The sequence below is a fragment of the Chiloscyllium punctatum genome, chromosome 8, assembly GCF_047496795.1.
Source record: "Chiloscyllium punctatum isolate Juve2018m chromosome 8, sChiPun1.3, whole genome shotgun sequence".
Taxonomy (NCBI): domain Eukaryota; kingdom Metazoa; phylum Chordata; class Chondrichthyes; order Orectolobiformes; family Hemiscylliidae; genus Chiloscyllium; species Chiloscyllium punctatum.
The window spans coordinates 102,022,344-102,040,692 of NC_092746.1; the positions used below are offsets into that span (position 1 = coordinate 102,022,344).

The following is an 18,349-nucleotide window of genomic DNA, read 5'->3' on the forward strand; positions in this document are numbered from 1 at the left end:
ATGACAGCCTCCACATTGAGATCATGTGGTTATCAGAAACCTAACCAGCATGGCTAGAGTTAGTTCAGGTGTCAGTGTTTGCCCTTGCTGAGATAAACCTGGTAATTTAGGAATGGCACAGACGAGGTTGGAATTTGGAGGGTAAATGCACACAGCCCATTTTCTGCAGGTGAGTAGAATTATTGTCACTCCAATGGATGGCAGCAAAAAAAGTTGTTTTACCATATCAAACTGAAGTGACATAGATTGTCCAGTATGGAAATCTTATTTTTCTTGTGCTCTGGTAAAATGACATGGAGATGTATTACACCAGGCCAGCCAGCAGCCTTTCCATCTCGTGTTAACTCTGGGTTAAGCATCACCAGCTGTTGCTCAGGCGCCCAGTCACCATCTCTTCTGTCTTTTGCTACACAGGAAGGTAATGGACTGAAAAGTCTTACAATTGATTTGCTGTATTCTCTGGGCTCTCTTCTTATTCAGCTGATCCTTTCATTTCTGTTTTCTTCTTCCAGAACCCTTCCAAACAGTCAGTTCCCAGAAGTCATAGCCATTGGCAACTATCTCTAACTTGCCGGGGGGGAGGGTGTCAGCATCTACCATCACCACATCTCACTTACTGGTGTCCTTGCAGTCAATGTGTGGACACCCAAGGGGTGTTGATCCAGTTCACCATACAGAAGCTCTATGGTTATACCACCATCATCTATTATGAACCTGGCCGAGCCATTAGCTTAGCAATGAGTGTTTGCTGATGAAATGAGGACTCTTCATGGTCTCTGCTTGTTGACTTTGCCCTGCCAAAGTATACTAAGATAGTGAAGATGGGAATTGTTTCATCTTTTCTCCTGTCCAGCATATGTTACCCAGGTTTTGCCAATGTAGAGGATTGTGCTGAGTGTGTAGGCTACGGTTCTCAGTGTGGGATGCAAGTGCAGTATTGTCAATGTTGGACAACTTTCTGATGATGACTAGGTACTCCTTTGTTTTGGATCACAGATGAGCAAGACTGAACAGCTTCCTGTCCAGTCTGGTAACTATTGTAGATGGCCTGAAGATATAGGACAGCAAGAAATAGAAACATTTCAAGTAGCATCAATGCCAGAACACAACTGTGTTTGATAATACTACAGATCTCAAAGAGGTCCCAATGTTGTCCAGTGATAGCTGACCTTACTCATCATATCCTCATGGAAAGAGGAGATCATATTGAGCACTTTGAGGCTAAATGTCCACATTGTCCTAGTAGATGATTGGGTTGCTCTCTCATTAGAGATGTACCAATATCACAAACATAAAATGAACAATTATTTCTCCGGTTTTAAAATCCCTACCCTAACTCAATTACTGAGAGGGTTGTCAATGTTAAAGCAAAAGCAGAAAAACAGCTGAGCAACTGGGCACACTATGTTGCATCAACCAAAAACAGACAATTAATGTCATAGGAAATTATGGTTAATGTGATTATTCATGTTGAGTTTCCAAACAAGAATGAACAAATCTCATAAACCACCATTTCGCTCTCTGCTCCGCCCCCAGCAACTGGATCCTCAGCTTCCTGACCCACAGACTGCAAACAGTGATGGTAGGCAACTGCACCTCTTTCATGATAACCCTCAACACTGCAGACCCCCAAGGATGCATTCTGTATTCCCTGTACATCCACGACTGTGTAGCCAAATTCTGAGTGAACACCATCTCCAAGTTTGCTGATGATACCACTGCGGCAGGATGAGTCAGAAAGGAGATCATAGTTCAATAATAACAATTTCTCTCTCTCAATATTGGCAAAACAAAAAGAACTGATCATTGACTTCAGAAAGAAGGGAGGAGGACACCCCCCCCCCCCCCCCCCCCGCCCATCTACATTGATAGAGAAGGGGTTGAGAGAGTAGAGAGTGTCATGTTCCTCAAAGTGAAGATAACCAACAACCTGTCCTGGACTTCCGACTGAGATGCAATGGTCAAATAGGTATATCAGTGCCTCTTCTTCCTCAGGCAGCTTAGGAAATTTGGCATGTCCATAAGGACCCTCACCAACTTTTACAAATGCGTCATTGAATGCATGTGGTATGGGTGCATAATGGCCTGGTACGGCAACTGCATTGCCCAGGACTATAAGAAACTACAGAAGGCTGTATGCACATCCCAGACAATCACGGGAGCCAACCTCCATTCCTTGGACTCCATTTACACGGCTCGCTGCCGAAGAAAGGCTACAAACATCATCAAAGACTCCTCCCACCCCGGTAATGCTTTCCTACAACCTCTTCCATCAGGCAGAAGATACAGAAGCTTGAACACGTGCACCAACAGGTTCAAGAACAGCTTCTGCACCCTATGATCTGTATGCCCTTGTTTGCTGTCATCTGCCTGTACTGCTCGCAAAACAAAACTTCTCACTGCACTTAGGTACACATGACTACAACAATAAATCAAATCTTCTCTTGGAAATGGCTACACATGACTTCAACAGCATCCCCTGAGTCATTCTATCATCAATTATAATTCTGCCTAGCTCTATCCTCGCTGCCATCATATAGATCAGGTAATAACCCTAGAGGCAGGGTAAAGAATTGTTCATATTTGCAGGCATCATGCAAACCATGGCCAAAAGAAGGACCATATTTGTCTAAATAGTAACATGGTGTTATTGGAAATCTGAAGTTGCATTCTTGATTTAAATTTCAGAAAACATTCAAAGATTTAGAAGGCGGTGGAACTGATGCTGTCACTTACTCCAGGATGTGCACCGGGAAAAAAAAAGATGATTTGACAAAAAATGGAGGTGCAAAATCTGTCCGTAAATACGCTGGGGTTTGTTTGTGTGTGGTTTTATAAAACAGTTTGAAACATGATTGCAAGACTGTAAGTACATTGCAAATCCAAAGATATGACAGAAATATATTTCTGCAGTGATGAGTGTTTTGAAATACTGTCACATCTGAGTGACAGAAATGCGGTCAAACAAAGCTAGTTGCCAGAGGATGGTGTCCAAATTCTATCACTCCTGTGTTGAAGCAGACAGTCCAAGGAAGAGATTCTCAGAATGCTTTCATGAAAACCATCTTGTTCAGTTAAGAAGTCACTGTCAAAGCAGAGCAAACCAAAATAGACAAACTCTGAAATAATAAAATTCAAAACAAAATGGAGATGTTCTGCATTATTTGCTTCAGTACTTGGTTGGGAATATGTTTGAAAAGAGTCCAAAAATATCTAAGGCAGATGCTAGAACCACCTCATTATACTTGGGACGAATCTGCATCATTGGTTCAAATTATTCTGTGGCACCTAACTTACATAAATGATCTATTTCAGCAAAGGAGGCAATCTTGTCCAGGTCTGTACTCTATAACAAAGTCAACCATTATGCCTTAAACAAGGCTGCTTAGTGTAGAGGAGAACTTAACACATTAATCTAAAATTATTTTACCTCTTGTTTAATGGAGAAGCTGACTGATTATTTCAAAGAGATCACTGCCTTCTTTGAAATAGCAGTCAAAGAGATTTCATGCAAGCAATTATATGCTAACACCAGCTGAGCCAAATTTCAAGGCACAGATGTGGTAAATCACAAACTCACTTGAGGAGAAGTTGGAAAATAACTGGGATTGATGATAGATCCAACATTTACCATATCTAAGCCAATTTCTTCAGTACGTATGCCCTTTTTTATGTCAATATGTAAAAACCTGCACTTACTTTTGCTGATTGTCATTTTCCATAGTTAAACCCAGTTATAAAAGTCTTCCTGTGGTTCTATAAGGCAATAAGACCAGAAGATATAGGAGCAGAATTAGGTCATTCAGCTCATCTAGTCTACTCCACTATTCAATCATGGCTGATAGGTTTCTCAACCCCATTTTCCTGCCTTCTCCTTATGACCTTTGATCCCCTTACTCATCAAGAATCTACGTATTTCTGAAACTCGCTCAATGACTTGACCATTACAGCATTCTGTGACAATGGGTTCTATAGATTCACTACCCACTGGCTGAAGACATTCCTCTTCATCTCAGTTCTAAAGGATTGTCCCCTCACTCTGAGGCTGCGCCCTCAGGACCAAATCTCATTTGATCCAGGTAGGCCTAATGATCTATTACTTCATTGGATCAATTTGCATTCCAGAGCATTCATTTACACTAACAGCAACCACAAATTACACATAAATGATATTGTTCATGTAGTAAAATGCTTCAAGGTAATCATAGGAGATGAGATGTGAAGAGGCAGAGAGGTTTAGGAAGGGAATACTAGGGCTTGTGGACCTTAATGGCACTGTCAAGAGTGTTGGAGTATCTAAAGTTGGAATTACAAGTGTGCACAGGTCTCAGAGAATTGTAGAGATAACGTGGTGGGACTTGAACACTGGATAAGATTGGAGACGATAGTAGTCTTAACATCTGGCCCTGGATTACCCCTCTCAATACAAGTCTCCAGTGTACTCCTTGAACTAGTAACTGCTGACAGGTTCTCTTCCATCCAATTCCTTATTTCCCTTTTTACCTGGCATTTGCACATGTGTAATTCTGAGTATTAGTATTTCACATGGAACTTTACTGAAGGCATTCCAGAAGACTATCTGGCACAGCACTTAGAATAATAGAGTCACAGAGTTCTATGGCACGGAAACAGACTCTTCAGTTTAACTCATCCATGCCAACCAGATATCTGAAATTAATCTACTCCAATTTGCCAGCATTTGACCCACATCTATCTAAGTTCTTCTTCTTCATATACCCATCCAGGTGCCTTTTAATTGTTATAATTGTACCAGCCTCCACCATTTCCCCTGGTAGCTCATTCTATATACACACCACACTCTGCGTGAAACGTTTGCACCTTGGGTTTCTTTTAAATCTTTTCCCTCTCACCTTCAACCTCTGCCCTCTAGTTTTGGACTCACCCACCCTGGGGAAAAGACCTTGACTATTTCTGCTATCCATGCCTCTCATGATTTTATAAACCTCTATAAATTCACCCCTCAGCCTCCGACGCTCCAGGGAAAATAATCCCTGTCCATTCTTCCTCTCACTATAAATGAACTCCTCCAATCCTGCCAACATCCTTGTAAATCTTTTCTGAATCCTTTCAAGTTTCACCACACCCTTCTTATCACAGGGAGACCAGAATGGCACACAGTATACCAAATGTGGCTGAGCCAATGTCCTGTACAGCCCAACATGACCACCCAACTCCTGTACTCAAAGCACTAACCAATAAAAGAAACCATACCAAACACTTTCTTCACTATCCCATCTACCTGCAACTCCACTTTCAATGAACGATGACCCTGCATTCCCCAGGACCTCACCATTAAGTGTAGAAGTCCTACCCTGATTTGCCTTTCCAAAATGCAGCACTTCATATTTTTCTAAATTAAACCCCATCTGCCACTCCTCAGCCCATTGGCCCATCTGATCAAGATTATGTTGTACTGTCAGGTAACCTCCTTTGCTGTCCACTACACCTCCAATTTTGGTGTCATCTGCAAATTTACTAACTATACTCCCATGTTCACATTCAAATCATTTATATAAATGACAAAAAGCAGTGGATCCAGCACGGATCCTTGTTGCACACCACTGGTCAGGGGCCTCCAGTGTGAAAAGCAACCCTCCACCACCACCCTCTGTCTTCTACCTTTGAGCCAGTTCTGTATCCAGATGGTTAGTTCTCCCTGTATTCTATGAAATCAAACCTTGCTAATCAGTCTCCAATGGGGAACCTTGTCAAAACCCATACTGAAGTCCACATAGATCGCATCCACATCATCAACCCTCTTTGTTACTTCTTCAAAAATCTCAATCAAGTTAATGAGACATGATTTCCCACGTAAAAAGCCATGTTGACTATCCCTAATCAGTCCTTGCCTTTCCAAATACATGCACACCCTGTCCCTCAGGATTTCCTCCAACAACTTGCCTACCACCAAGGTCAGGCTCACCGGTTTATAGTTCCCTGGCTTGTCCTTAACGCCCTTCTTAAACAGTGCTACCACGTTAGCCAACCTCCAGTCTTCCGGCACCTCATCTGTGATTATTGATGATGCAAATATCTCAACAACGGGCCCAGCAATCACTTCCCTAGCTTCCCACAGAGTTTGAGGGTGCACCTGATCAGATCCCAGGGATTTGTGCACCTTTTTGCGTTTTATGACGTCTGGCACCTCCTTCCCTGTAATATGGACATTTTTCAAGAGGTTGTTAATTATTTCCACACATTCTGTGTCTTCCACATCCTTCTCCACAGTAAACACTAATGCAAAATATTTGTTAGTATCTCTCCCATCTCCTGCAGTTCCCTACACAAGTGGCCTTGCTGACCTTTAAGGGGTCGTATTCTGTTCCTAGTTACCTTTTTGTCCTTAATGTATTTGTTAAAATCTTTTGGATTCTCCTTAACACTGTTTGCCAAAGCAACCTCATGCCAACCCCCCACCCCCAACCTGCTTTTGGACCTCCTGATTTCCCCCTTTAGTATACTCCTACTGCCTTTATATTCTTCTAAGGATTCACTCGATCTATGCTGTCTCTACCTGACATTTGTTTCCTTCTTTGTCTTGACCAAAACCTCAATTTCTCTTGTATTCCAGCATTCCCTACACCTATCAGCCTTTCCTTTCATCCTAACAGGAATATACTGTCTCTGGACTCTCATTATCTCATTTCTGAAGGGTTCCCATTTTCTAGCCGTCCCTTTACCTGTGAACATCTGCCCCCAATCAACTTCTGAAAGTTCTTGCCTAATACCGTCAAAATTGGCCTTTCTCCAATTTAGAACTTCAACTTTTAGATCTGATCGATCATTTTCTATCACTATTTTAAAACTAATAGAATTATGATCACTGATCCCAAAGTGCTCCCCCCACCACTGACTCCTCAGTCACTTGCCCTGCCTTATTTCCCAAGAGGAGGTCAAGTTTTGCACCTTCTCTCATAGGTACAGCCAAAAAACTGGATCTTGTACACACTTAAATTCCTGTCCATCTAAACCATTAACACTATGCAGGCCCAGTCTATGTTCGGAAAGTTAAAATCCCCTCCCATAACCTCCCTATTATTCTTACAGATAGCTAAGATCTCCTTACAAACTTGTTTCTCAGTTTCCCTCTGACTATTGAGGGGTCTATAGTGCAATCCCAATAAGGTGATCATCCCTTTTTTATTTCTCGGTTCCACCCAAACAACTTCCTTGGACGTATGTGAGGAATAAAAGGATGATTAGGGTAGGATAGGGCCAGTCAAAGACAGAAGTGGGAAGTTGAGTGTGGACCCTGTAGAGATCGGAGAGGTACTAAATGAACATTTATCATCGGTGTTCACTCAGGAAAAGGAGAATATTGTGGAGGAGAAGAATGAGGTATGAGATATTAGACTAGAAAGGATCGAGGTAGTTACACACAGGTGTTATCAATTCTAGAAGGAGTGAAAGTAGACAAGTCCCCTGGGCTGGATGGAATTTATCCGAGGATTCTCTGGAAAGCAAGGGAGGAGATAGCAGAGCCTTTGGCTTTGATATTTGAGTCGTCATTGTCTACAGGTTTAGTACCAGAGGACTGGAGGATTGCAAATGTTGTGCCGTTGTTCAAGAAGAGCAGCAGAGATGACCCAGGTAATTATAGACCAGTGAGCCTTACTTCTGTTGTAGGAAAGGTTTTGGAAAGGATTGAGAGAGATAAGATTTATAATCATCTAGCAAGCAACCATTTGATTTCAGATAGTCAACATGGTTTCATCAAGGGCAGGTCGTGTCTCACAAACCTCATTGAGTTTATTGAGAAGGTGACTAAGCATGTGGATGAGGGTAGGGCAGGTGACGTGGTATACATGGACTTCAGTAGAGCCTTTGATAAGGTTTCACATGGTAGGCTGATGGACAAAGTGCAGAGGTATGGAATTGAGGATGATTTAGCAGTTTGGATTAGAAACTGGCTTTCTGGAAGAAGGCAGCGAGTGGTAGTTGATGGAAAATATTCAGCCTGGAGTCCAGTTACTAGTGGTGTTTCACAAGGATTTGTTTTGGGACCACTGCTGTTTGTCATTTTTATAAATGACTTAGACACTGACATAGGTGGATGGATTAGGAAATTTACAAGCGACACTACAGTCGGTGGAGTAGTGGACAGTTGGAAGAATGTTATAGGTTGCAGGGGGACTTGGATAAACTGCAGAAATGGGCTGAGAGGTGGCAAATGGAGTTCAATGCAGCTAAGTGTGAGGTGATGCACTTTGGGAAGAATAACAGGAAAGCAGAGTAATGGGTCAATGGAAAGATTCTTGGTGGTGTGGATGTGCAGAAGGATCTTGGAGTCCATGTGCATAGATCCCTGAAAGTTGCCACCCAGGTGGATAGTGCTGTTAAGAAGGCAAACGGTGTGTTAGGTTTCACTGGTAGAGGGATTGAGGTCCGGAACCGCAATATCATGCTGCAACTATACAAAACGCTGGTGTGGCCACTCTTGGAATATTGTGTACAGTTCTGGTCACCCCATTACAGGAAGGATGTGGAAGCATTGGAAAAAGTGCAGAGGAGATTTACCAGGATGTTGCCTGGTCTGGAGGGAAGGTCTTATGAGGAAAGGCTGAAAGACTTGGGTCTGTTCTCATTGGAAAGAAGAAGGCTAAGGGGGGATTTGATAAAGACACACAAGATGATCAGAGGATTAGACAGTGAAAGAATTTTTCCTGGGATGATGCCGTCTGCTTGTATAAGAGGGCATAACTACAAATTGAGGGGTGATAGATTTAAGACAGATGTCAGAGGCAGGTTCTTTACGCAGAGAGTGGTAAGGGCGTGGAATGCACTACCTGCTAATGTAGTCAACTCAGCCACATTGGGGAGATTTAAACAATCCTTAGATAAGCACATGGATGACATTGGGATAGTGTAGGGGGACGAGCTGAGAATAGTTCACAGGTCGGCACAACATCGAGGGCCGAAGGGCCTGTTCTGTGCTGTATTGTTCTATGTTCTATTCCCAGGAATATCTTCCGTAAGTACAGCTGTGATATTATCCCTCATCAAAAACCCCATTCCCCTTCCTCTCTTGCCCCCTCCCCCACCCCCACTTTCATTCCTTCCTATAGCATTTGTATCTTGGAACATTAAGCTGCCAGTCCTATCAATCTCTGAGCCACATCTTTGTGATTGCTATGATGTCCCAGTCCCATGTTCCCAACCATGCCCTGAGTTCATCTGCTATTAGGCCTTTTGCATTGAAATAAATGCAGTTTAATGTATCATTTCTATCTCATTGTCTGCTTTATTCCTGCCTGGCCTGTGTGTTTGACTTGCTCCTTTTCCCAACTGTACCAGCCTCAGATTGATCTCTGTCCTCACTATCTCCCTGGGTCCGAAGCCCCATCTTACTAGTTTAAATCCTCCTGAACAACTATAGTAAATCTCCCCACCAGTATATTAGTCCCCTTAAAATCTATCCTTCATGTACAGGTCACTTCTACCCCAGAGGAGATCCCAATGATCCAAAAATGTGAACCCTTCCCCCTTACACCAGCTCCTCAGCCATGCATTCATCTCAGCACCACTAATCCAGTATTTGGTTTTCAACATCTGCAGTCATTGTTTTTACCATGCATTCATCTGCTCTATCCTCCTAATCCTACTCTCACTAACTCATGGCACCAGGAGTAATCCAGGTATTACTACCCTCGAGGACCTCCTTTTTAAATTCCTGCTAATTTCCTATATTCTCTACTCAGAAACTCATCCTTTTCTCATCCTATGCCATTGGTTCCAATTCACACAACAACTTCCTTGCTGGTCCCTGTCCCCTTTGAGAATACTCTCCACTCTTTCTGAGATATCCTTGATCCTGGCACGAGGGAGGTGTCAAAAAGGTGAGCTAGGATCTGTCTCCTCTGAAACCAGGTTAATGTGAGTTGGCCATGTGAGACTATAGGACCTTTAGTTAGCCAAATTTATTGAATTGGCAGTTGGCAGTTTCCAATCCAAATTGACAATCTCCATGATATTCATTCTCAGAATTATCACTAGCATTTTGTGAACTTTATTTCCACTGCCATTTAGCAGCCTCTGCTGAATGATATTCATAATTATAAACACTGCAAGTCTGACTGCAACTGCCATGCAATTGATGTCAACAGTATTACATTCAGTTACAGAAACTTTCATTTCGGGTTTCATGTGAGAGTTATTTTATCTTGTAATCATTTAACCTACATTGTTTTTAATCAATAATGTTACTTCAGAAGAAAGCACCACTGACTTTGTGTTTTACAAAGTTTGTCTCAGTTTGATAGTCAGAATAGAATACCTACAATGTGGAAATAGGCCATTTGGCCCATCAAGTCCACACCAACTATCTGAATAATAACCCACCCACATCTGTTCCCCTACCCTATTACTCTACATTTGTCACTGACTACTGCATATCCCTGAACACTATGAACAATTTAGCATGGCCAATCCACCTCACTTGCACATCTTTGGATTGTGGGAGGAAACCCATGCAGATCCAGATAGAACATGCAAACTCCACACAGACAGTTGCCTGAGACTGGAATCAAGCCTGGATCCCTGGTGCTGTGATGCAGCAGTGCTAACCACTGAGCCACCGTGACACCTTTTGCCTCTTACCTAGTCCCACAATTTCACCTGTCATCCATGGTTCCCTCATCTTGCCATTTAAAAATTAACTTTTGCTCTTAAAAATGGTTTTATTATCATTATGTTTACAGGAAAGCAATCAGGGCCCCAAGACCAGAACTTTAATAATGCTGCATATTCTGTCAGTCACGAAATTAGGTCAAATAAATTTGCTCTTTAAAAAAGAGGCAAGCAAGCATGTCATCTGACCTGTGATAGACAAAACACTGGACTGTACAGATTGTTACGTTCATTAAATTGTATGCGCCTTATAGGACAATTTATCTTCTTGCAAATTTCAAATATTAATCCAATCATTTAAAACTGATTAATTATTTTCATCAGCATTATTAACGATAGTCAAATGACTCACAGATGAATAGCACATGTAAGTAAATATATATGCATCATTGATATGAGATTATAAAAGGGACCATACCAGAACAAGGTATTATAGTTGAGTAGCTCAATTAGAACAGGCAATACCTATCTGACATTCCAATGAGATTCACTCTAAATAACTGTCTTAACTGGTTTTTAGACAACTTGTGATGTTTCATGAGCGAACATTAGAAGATAATGTTGGAAATGCAGAGCAGGAGTTAGCGTTCCATATCATCGCCTTCAAGATACTCCAGGGAAACTTTAAAAAGATCCCTTTTTTGGCTTGATTAATACCAAGAAATGAAGAAATCTCCCTCTTTTAATGGTTTTGGCCTTAAAGATTTTGAAGGTCTTAAGATAACATTTCATTTTTATTTATCTGCTGAATATGACCCAAGAATGTTTCAAAATATCCACAAGCACACGCAGAAATTCATTTAAATATAAATTCATCACAAAAATCTAGATGATTCATTTAAGTTTGTCAAAATTACTTAGACTTTATTACATACAAAACTATTACAAACTAATACTGAGTTGAATGTAATGAAAATTGCAAAATGTAACTTTCTCATGTATAGTGGAAACCACAGGGTAAGAATTATTCTTCACTGCTCACTCACAGAAACCAAAAAAAAACAATTTAGTACCTTAAAATGTGCAAAGTTTATTATGCATTTACCAGTTTCAATTGTATGTATTTATAATTTAACCTGAACAAATGAATCATTAAAAGGAGTTAAAACTTTCAACTAGTATAAAAAGTGAACAGGGAAGACGAAGGGAAGATTAATGGCAGTTTAAAGAACGTACTGGACACAGCAGTGAAGATTGAGAAATAACAAATAAATATGGAACAAATGTCTTGAATGGATCATGCCTGATGTCTTATCAAAAATCACTCATTTCTTTTTTCTTTTTATCACAACAATTGCTCAATAACAGAAGAAATCATAGAACTGGTAGCCTTCAATATGTGTTCCAGAGTGGACAACATAAGATTGTCCTGAAAACAAGCCTCACAGCAACAACATCTATCTGTATCTTTCAGGAGTTTGCGGATGCAATATTCCAGATGGTCACAGGGAAATTCAAAGAGCTGACAGACAATTTGACCTCCTCACAGGCACGTCATAAGGTACTAGCAGGAATTGTAATGACAAGAGGTAAGACAAATCTAAACCTTCAAGTTTATTTTGCCTGATTACGAAAATGTTGTCTCCTGGAGGACTCTTATTTTTCATATTCATTTAGTAACTACTGCTTTTTTTTGTCAAGCCTATTTCATAAAATATTATTCATATTTAACATATGAAATTGGCTATTTGATCCTTCAACCTTCTCCACCATTCAGTAAGATCATGGCTAATCTGTTTTTGTTCTAAAGTCCCTATTCCTATCTATCCCTGGTAACCTCTGATTCCCCTGCGTGACAAGAAGCTATCTACCTTTGCTTTAAAAATATCCTGAGAGTCCTAGCTCCACCACCCTCTCAGACAAAAAGTTCCAAAGTCACACAACCCTCTGGCAAAGAAAGGAAAATCCCCTCATCTCTGTCAAAGCCATTCAGGATCTCATACACATCAATCAAATCATCCTTTGCTCTTTGTAACTCCAGTAAAATCAAGCCCAACTTGTCCAATTGTTCCTTACAAGGCAACCTGCTCATTCCAGGTATCAATCGAGCAAACTTTCTTTCAACCAATGCATTTGCATCCTTCCTTAAATAAGGAGACCAAAACTGTGCACAGGATTGGAGATGTGGTTTCATCAGTGATCTACATCAGTGCAGCATAACATCCTTATATATTCAGTTCCTCTCTTAATAAAGAATAGCATCAGATTTACTTAATTATGTGCTCCACTTGCACACAAACCCTCTGTAACTCGTATAGTAGAACACTTAGGTCCCTCAGCACCTCAACTTTCTGCAGATGTTCTCCATTTAAATAATGCTCTACTTTGTTATTCTCCCTGCCAAAGTGAACATCATCATATTTTTCTAGATTATACTTCCATCTGTCAGACTTGTGTCCACTCATGTAACTTATCTATATCAATCCTTGATATACCATCTTCATAATAAATTCTCCAACCTACCTTTGTCATATACAAATCTAGTCACCAAGCCTTTAGTCCCTTCACCCAAGTCATTGTCATAAATTGTAAAGAGTCGAAAGTCAATACAGACCACTGCAGGATTCCACTCATCACATTCTAACAATCTGAAACAGACCCAGTTATTCACACTGGTAGAAAGTGAGGACTACGCATGCTGAAGATCAGAGTCAAAAAGTGTGTCACTGGAAAAGCACAGCCAGTCAGGCAGCATCTGAGGCACAGCAGAGTCGACTCTCCTGCTCCTCAGATGTTGTCTGACCTGCTGTGCTTTTCCATTGCTTATCAACTTTTGGACCCATCTATTCATTCTCTCTATTCTCTAGCAGCCAGCCAATTCTATATCCATGGTAATATGCTACCTCCAAACCATGAACTCCTATTTTGCACCTTTTATCTGTAACCTTGTCAAATACTTTCTGGAAATCCAAGCAAAGGGCATCAATGGGTTCTCCTTCATCCATATCATGCATGCTCCTTCAAAGCATTTCAATTAACTTGTTGGAACAGGATTTCCCTTTCACAAAACCATGCTGATTCTTCCAAATTATCTTGAATTTTTCCAAGTGCACAAGTCCTTAATGATCAATTCTACCACCTTCCCCATGACTGACATTGAGCCAGTTGGCTTCCCGTTTCCATTTTTCCTACCTCATATCTTTCTTGATTAGGATTGTTATATTTGCTACTTTTCAGTCAAATGAAATCTTTCTAGAATTTAATAGTTACCTATTACCTCATTAGCTACTTTTTCCAAGAACATACAATGAATACTGTCAGTACCAAGATGTTTCAACCTGTAGCTCCAACAATTTCTTCAGTATTTCTTTCCCAGCAATTTGAATTTCAACAAATTCCTCACCCCTTTATCCACCAGAATTACAGGCATTACTGGGATGTCTTTTTGGACCTTTGAAAGTGAAGCCAGAAGCAAAACATTTATTCACGGCATCTGCCATTTCTTTATTATCAGCTATGAACTTTACACACTCTCTAAAGGGCATCCTATTTGAGAGGGATGTCACTTAATAAACCGAGTTATGACTTTAGGTGCCTTTAGATCACATCTGATAATTGTTTAATTTCACAAATGATAAATACCCTTCATCAAGAGAATGGCTTCATGTTGATGAAAGTGAAAAAGTGGCCAAGAATTTGCTGAAGAATTAATTGACAAACTATTACACATGACTTGCAGAGTCGTTACTGTGCAAAAAGGAGAATACTCAGCATATCGTGTCTGCACTGACTCCCTGAGGATTTTGACTTCTTGCTAATCTCCTACTTTTTCCAAGTAACCTTGCATATTGTTTTTATATAGGTAGAATCATATGCCCTTTTGAATGCTTCAGTTTGATCTGCCTTCATTGTTAGTACATTCCAGACTCTCACTACACACCAGGAATGACTGATGAAGGGCTTATGCCTGAAACGTTGACTGTCCTGCTTCTCAGATGCTGCCTGATCAGCTCTGCTTTTCCAGCACCATACTCTTGAACTCTGATCTCCAGCATCTCCAGTCCTCACTTTCTCACTACTCACTCTATGATTATTTTTTGTCACCTTACAATTGATTCTTTTGCAAAATTCTTTAAAACTGTGTCCTCTGGTTCTCTATCCTTTTATGAGTGGGAACAAATAGAGTCATAGAGATGTACAGCATGGAAACAGACCCTTTAGTCCAACTTGTCTATGCCTAACAGATATCCTAACTTAATCTAGTCCCATTTGCCAGTATTTGACCGATATCCCTCTAGACCCTTTCTATTCGTATACCCACCACATGCTTTTTAAATGGTGTAATTGTACCAGCCTCCACCATTTCCTCTGGCAGTTCATTCCATGCAGACACCACCCTCTGCACGAGAAGGTTGCCCCTTAGGTCCCTTTTAAATCCTTCCCCTCTCACTTTAAACCTATGTCCTCTAGTTTTGATTTCCACTACCCTGAGGAAAGGTCTTTGTCTATTTACTCTATTCATACCCCTCATGATTTTATAAACCTCTATAAGGTCACCCACAGCCTCTGAAGCACCAGGGCAAGTAGCCCCAGCCAATTCAGCCTCTCCTGCTAGCTGAAGCCCTCCAATCCTGGTAAAATCCTTGTAAATCTTTTCTAACAACATCGTTCCTCCAATAGGGAGACCAGAATTGCATGCAGTATTTCAAAAGCAGCTAAAATAATGTCATGTACAGCAGCAACATGATCTCCCAGCTGACCCATTGATCCTGATCGACTCTACAGAACCCCTCAAGATTTTGAAGATGTCATCACACCTTTTCTAAGCCTCCTCTCCTCTGCAATAAACATAGTTCCAACTTCTGTCCTCAAAACTGAAGTTGTTCAACCCTGGAATCATTCTCATAGACCTCTTCCGCTCTCTCTCCATTGCAATCACATCCATCCAAAAGTGTGTAAATATGACATTGTTAATGTGTGAATCATCCAGCAGTTTGAGGCAAGGAGTTGCCTCTATAGCCAGCAATGAGTCAGACATCAAGCAATACTGTATAGATTTTCTCCTGTTGTCCAATATCAGTCAGACATTTATAAATTCAAAAAAGTAATATACATTTGCACTGGTGAGCAATTGTCACATAATTTCCAGATTCTGGGATGACCATCTTCCAAAACATTAATATAAATATTCCAAATATTCCAAAATCTGGTGATTCTTTGCTTTTATAACGTAATTATGTAAGTCAAATAGTTAAATAAGAATACTGAAGTGTGATCTGATTTAATTTTTTGTTTTTAACTTACAGTACTTTATCGGTAACTTTTATTGATAAACTTGCAATTTGCTTTTCACTGGAAATTTCTTACGTTACTTACAGGCAATATAATTTTTGGATGAAGATTTGCTCGCTGAGCTGAAAGGTTCATTTCCAGACGTTTTGTTACCTTACTAGGTAACATTTTCATTGGACTTCATGCGAAGCAATGCTGAAAATTCCTGCTTTCTATTTATGTTTGGGTTTCTTTGGGTGGATGATGTCATTTCCTGTGGCAATGTTATTTCCTGTGGTGAAGTCACTTCCTGTTCCTTTCCTCAGGGGGTGGTAGATGACTGCCAGACTACTCAGACCCCTTGGCATCATGGTAGCCCACAAACCCACCAACACACTAAAACAGCAGCTAATGAACTTGAAAGACCCTATACAGACAATGAGCAAAACTAACATCATTTACAAAATACCGTGCAAGGACTGTAACAAACACTACATTGGACAAACAGGCAGAAAGCTAGCCACTAGAATACATGAACACCAACTAGCCACAAAAAGACATGACCCACTCTCACTAGTAACCTCACATACGCATGAAAAAGGACACCACTTCGACTGGGACAACACATCCATCCTCGGACAAGCCAAACAAAGACATGCACAAGAATTCCTAGAAGCATGGCATTCCAACCAGAGCTCTATCAACAAACGCATCGAGTTAGACCCCATCTACCATGCCCTGAGAAAAGGAACAGGAAGTGACTTCACCACAGGAAATAACATCACCACAGGAAATGACATCACCAACCCAAAGAAACCCAAACATATAAATAGAAAGCAGGAATTTTCAGCAGTGCTTCGTATGAGGTCCATTGAAGATGTTACCTAGTAAGGTAATGAAATGTCTGGAAATGAATCTTTCAGCTCAGCAAACAAATCTACATCCAAACCCTCAACCTGAGCTACAAATCTTCTCAAAACACGCTAGTATAATTTTTAATCAGCTTCACAGATTGAAGATGAAGAGTAAGGAAAACAGGTATCATGGTTGGATGGCACAATAGTGCCTCATCATCAGGAGCCCAATCAGAGAGCAGGGACGATCAATGAGCCCAAAGTAGTTAATATTTTGAATGAATGCTTTCTGCAAATATTTGCTTGAGAAGGCACAAGCATGAAGGAGGTGATGGCATAGTGGTATTGTCACTGGGCTAGTAATCCAGACCATTCTTCAGGGAACCAAGTACAAATCCTACCATGGCACATGGAGAAACTTGAGGTCACAGGAAAGAAATTTGAGATTAAAAGTCTAACGATGACCATGAAACCATAATTGATGGTTGAGAAAACCCAGACATCTAGTTCATTGATGACCTTTAAGCAATGGAAGACATTTTGCCTGCAGTCATGTGGTTGAATCTTATCTCTCCTCTAAAGTGGCTCAGCAAGCTACTCAGTTATGTCAACTGCTAAAGAGCTATAAAAAGAGGAAGAAAAACAGATGGCATCATCCTAGGCATAGAAAACAACAAAAAGTAAATCCGGCCCTGTCAATCCTGCAGAGTTCTCTTTACTAACATCTGGGGGACAAATGCCAAAATTCAGAAAGCTGTCTCTCACTTGTCTGATTTAGTGGAATCATTCTTCAAAGGCAACATCCAAGATTGCACCATTAATATCTTGTGATCCAATTGGAGGACAGAGCAGGCAGAGGTGGCAGCACAGAGGTAAACAGTCAGGAAGGTGCTGCCCTGGCAGTCCACAATATTGATGCTCAATCCTATGCTCGATCATGGCGCCAGGTCTAGCATGAGGCAAGGAACCTTTGGCTGAGTACCACATACAGCCAGCCCACCCCTCAGCTGGTGAATCCATAGACCTCCTTGTTGTGCACCACTTGGAATAACTACTGAGGGTGACAAGATCACAGAGTATACTCAGTGTGGAGGAACGTCGATGTCCGCCACAAGAGCATTTTAGCAGCACCGTTACTGACCAAGGTGGTTGAGTCCGAAAGGACATAGCTGCTGGTCTGGATTTATAGCAGGTGATATAGGAGGGAAAAGAGGGAAAAATATACTTGAACCTATTCTTACTGATCAACTTGCTATGAATGTATCTGTTGATATTTGTATTAGTAGGAATGGCCACACACTTAGGGTCATCCTGCTGTTTAGTTGCAGAATCACATCAGTGTTGGATTCTGTATTGCAGGTTTCACTAGTGCAGCCTTGTTACTAATTTGCTCATTGCTTAGCTGAAGGGTTATGTTATTTGATGTGATCCATTGGTCTTTGGCACATACAGTCCACATACCTGGAAATGCACTGGCACTGACAGTGACTGAGTGTGTAAGGAATTACACTGACGACCAATTTAAGATTGTCAGTTGGTCTCACAGTTTGACACACTTGTGTGAAATGGAAGCTACATATATTAATATATAGGCCCATGTTACCTCCATACAGAAAGAATGCACCTGTTTCACCTCA

General features: G+C 40.9%; 1 protein-coding gene across 3 annotated transcripts in view; it reads left to right on the forward strand.

The window, feature by feature from the left end:
- Positions 1-18,349, forward strand: part of adarb2 (adenosine deaminase RNA specific B2 (inactive)) — a 776,642-nt gene that overhangs the window by 590,049 nt on the left and 168,244 nt on the right. For all 3 annotated transcript variants that reach the window (XM_072576158.1, XM_072576159.1, XM_072576160.1), the window contains one exon: positions 12,062-12,176. In XM_072576158.1, the coding sequence (XP_072432259.1) occupies positions 12,062-12,176 (115 nt within the window). The remainder of the gene's footprint in view (positions 1-12,061; positions 12,177-18,349) is intronic.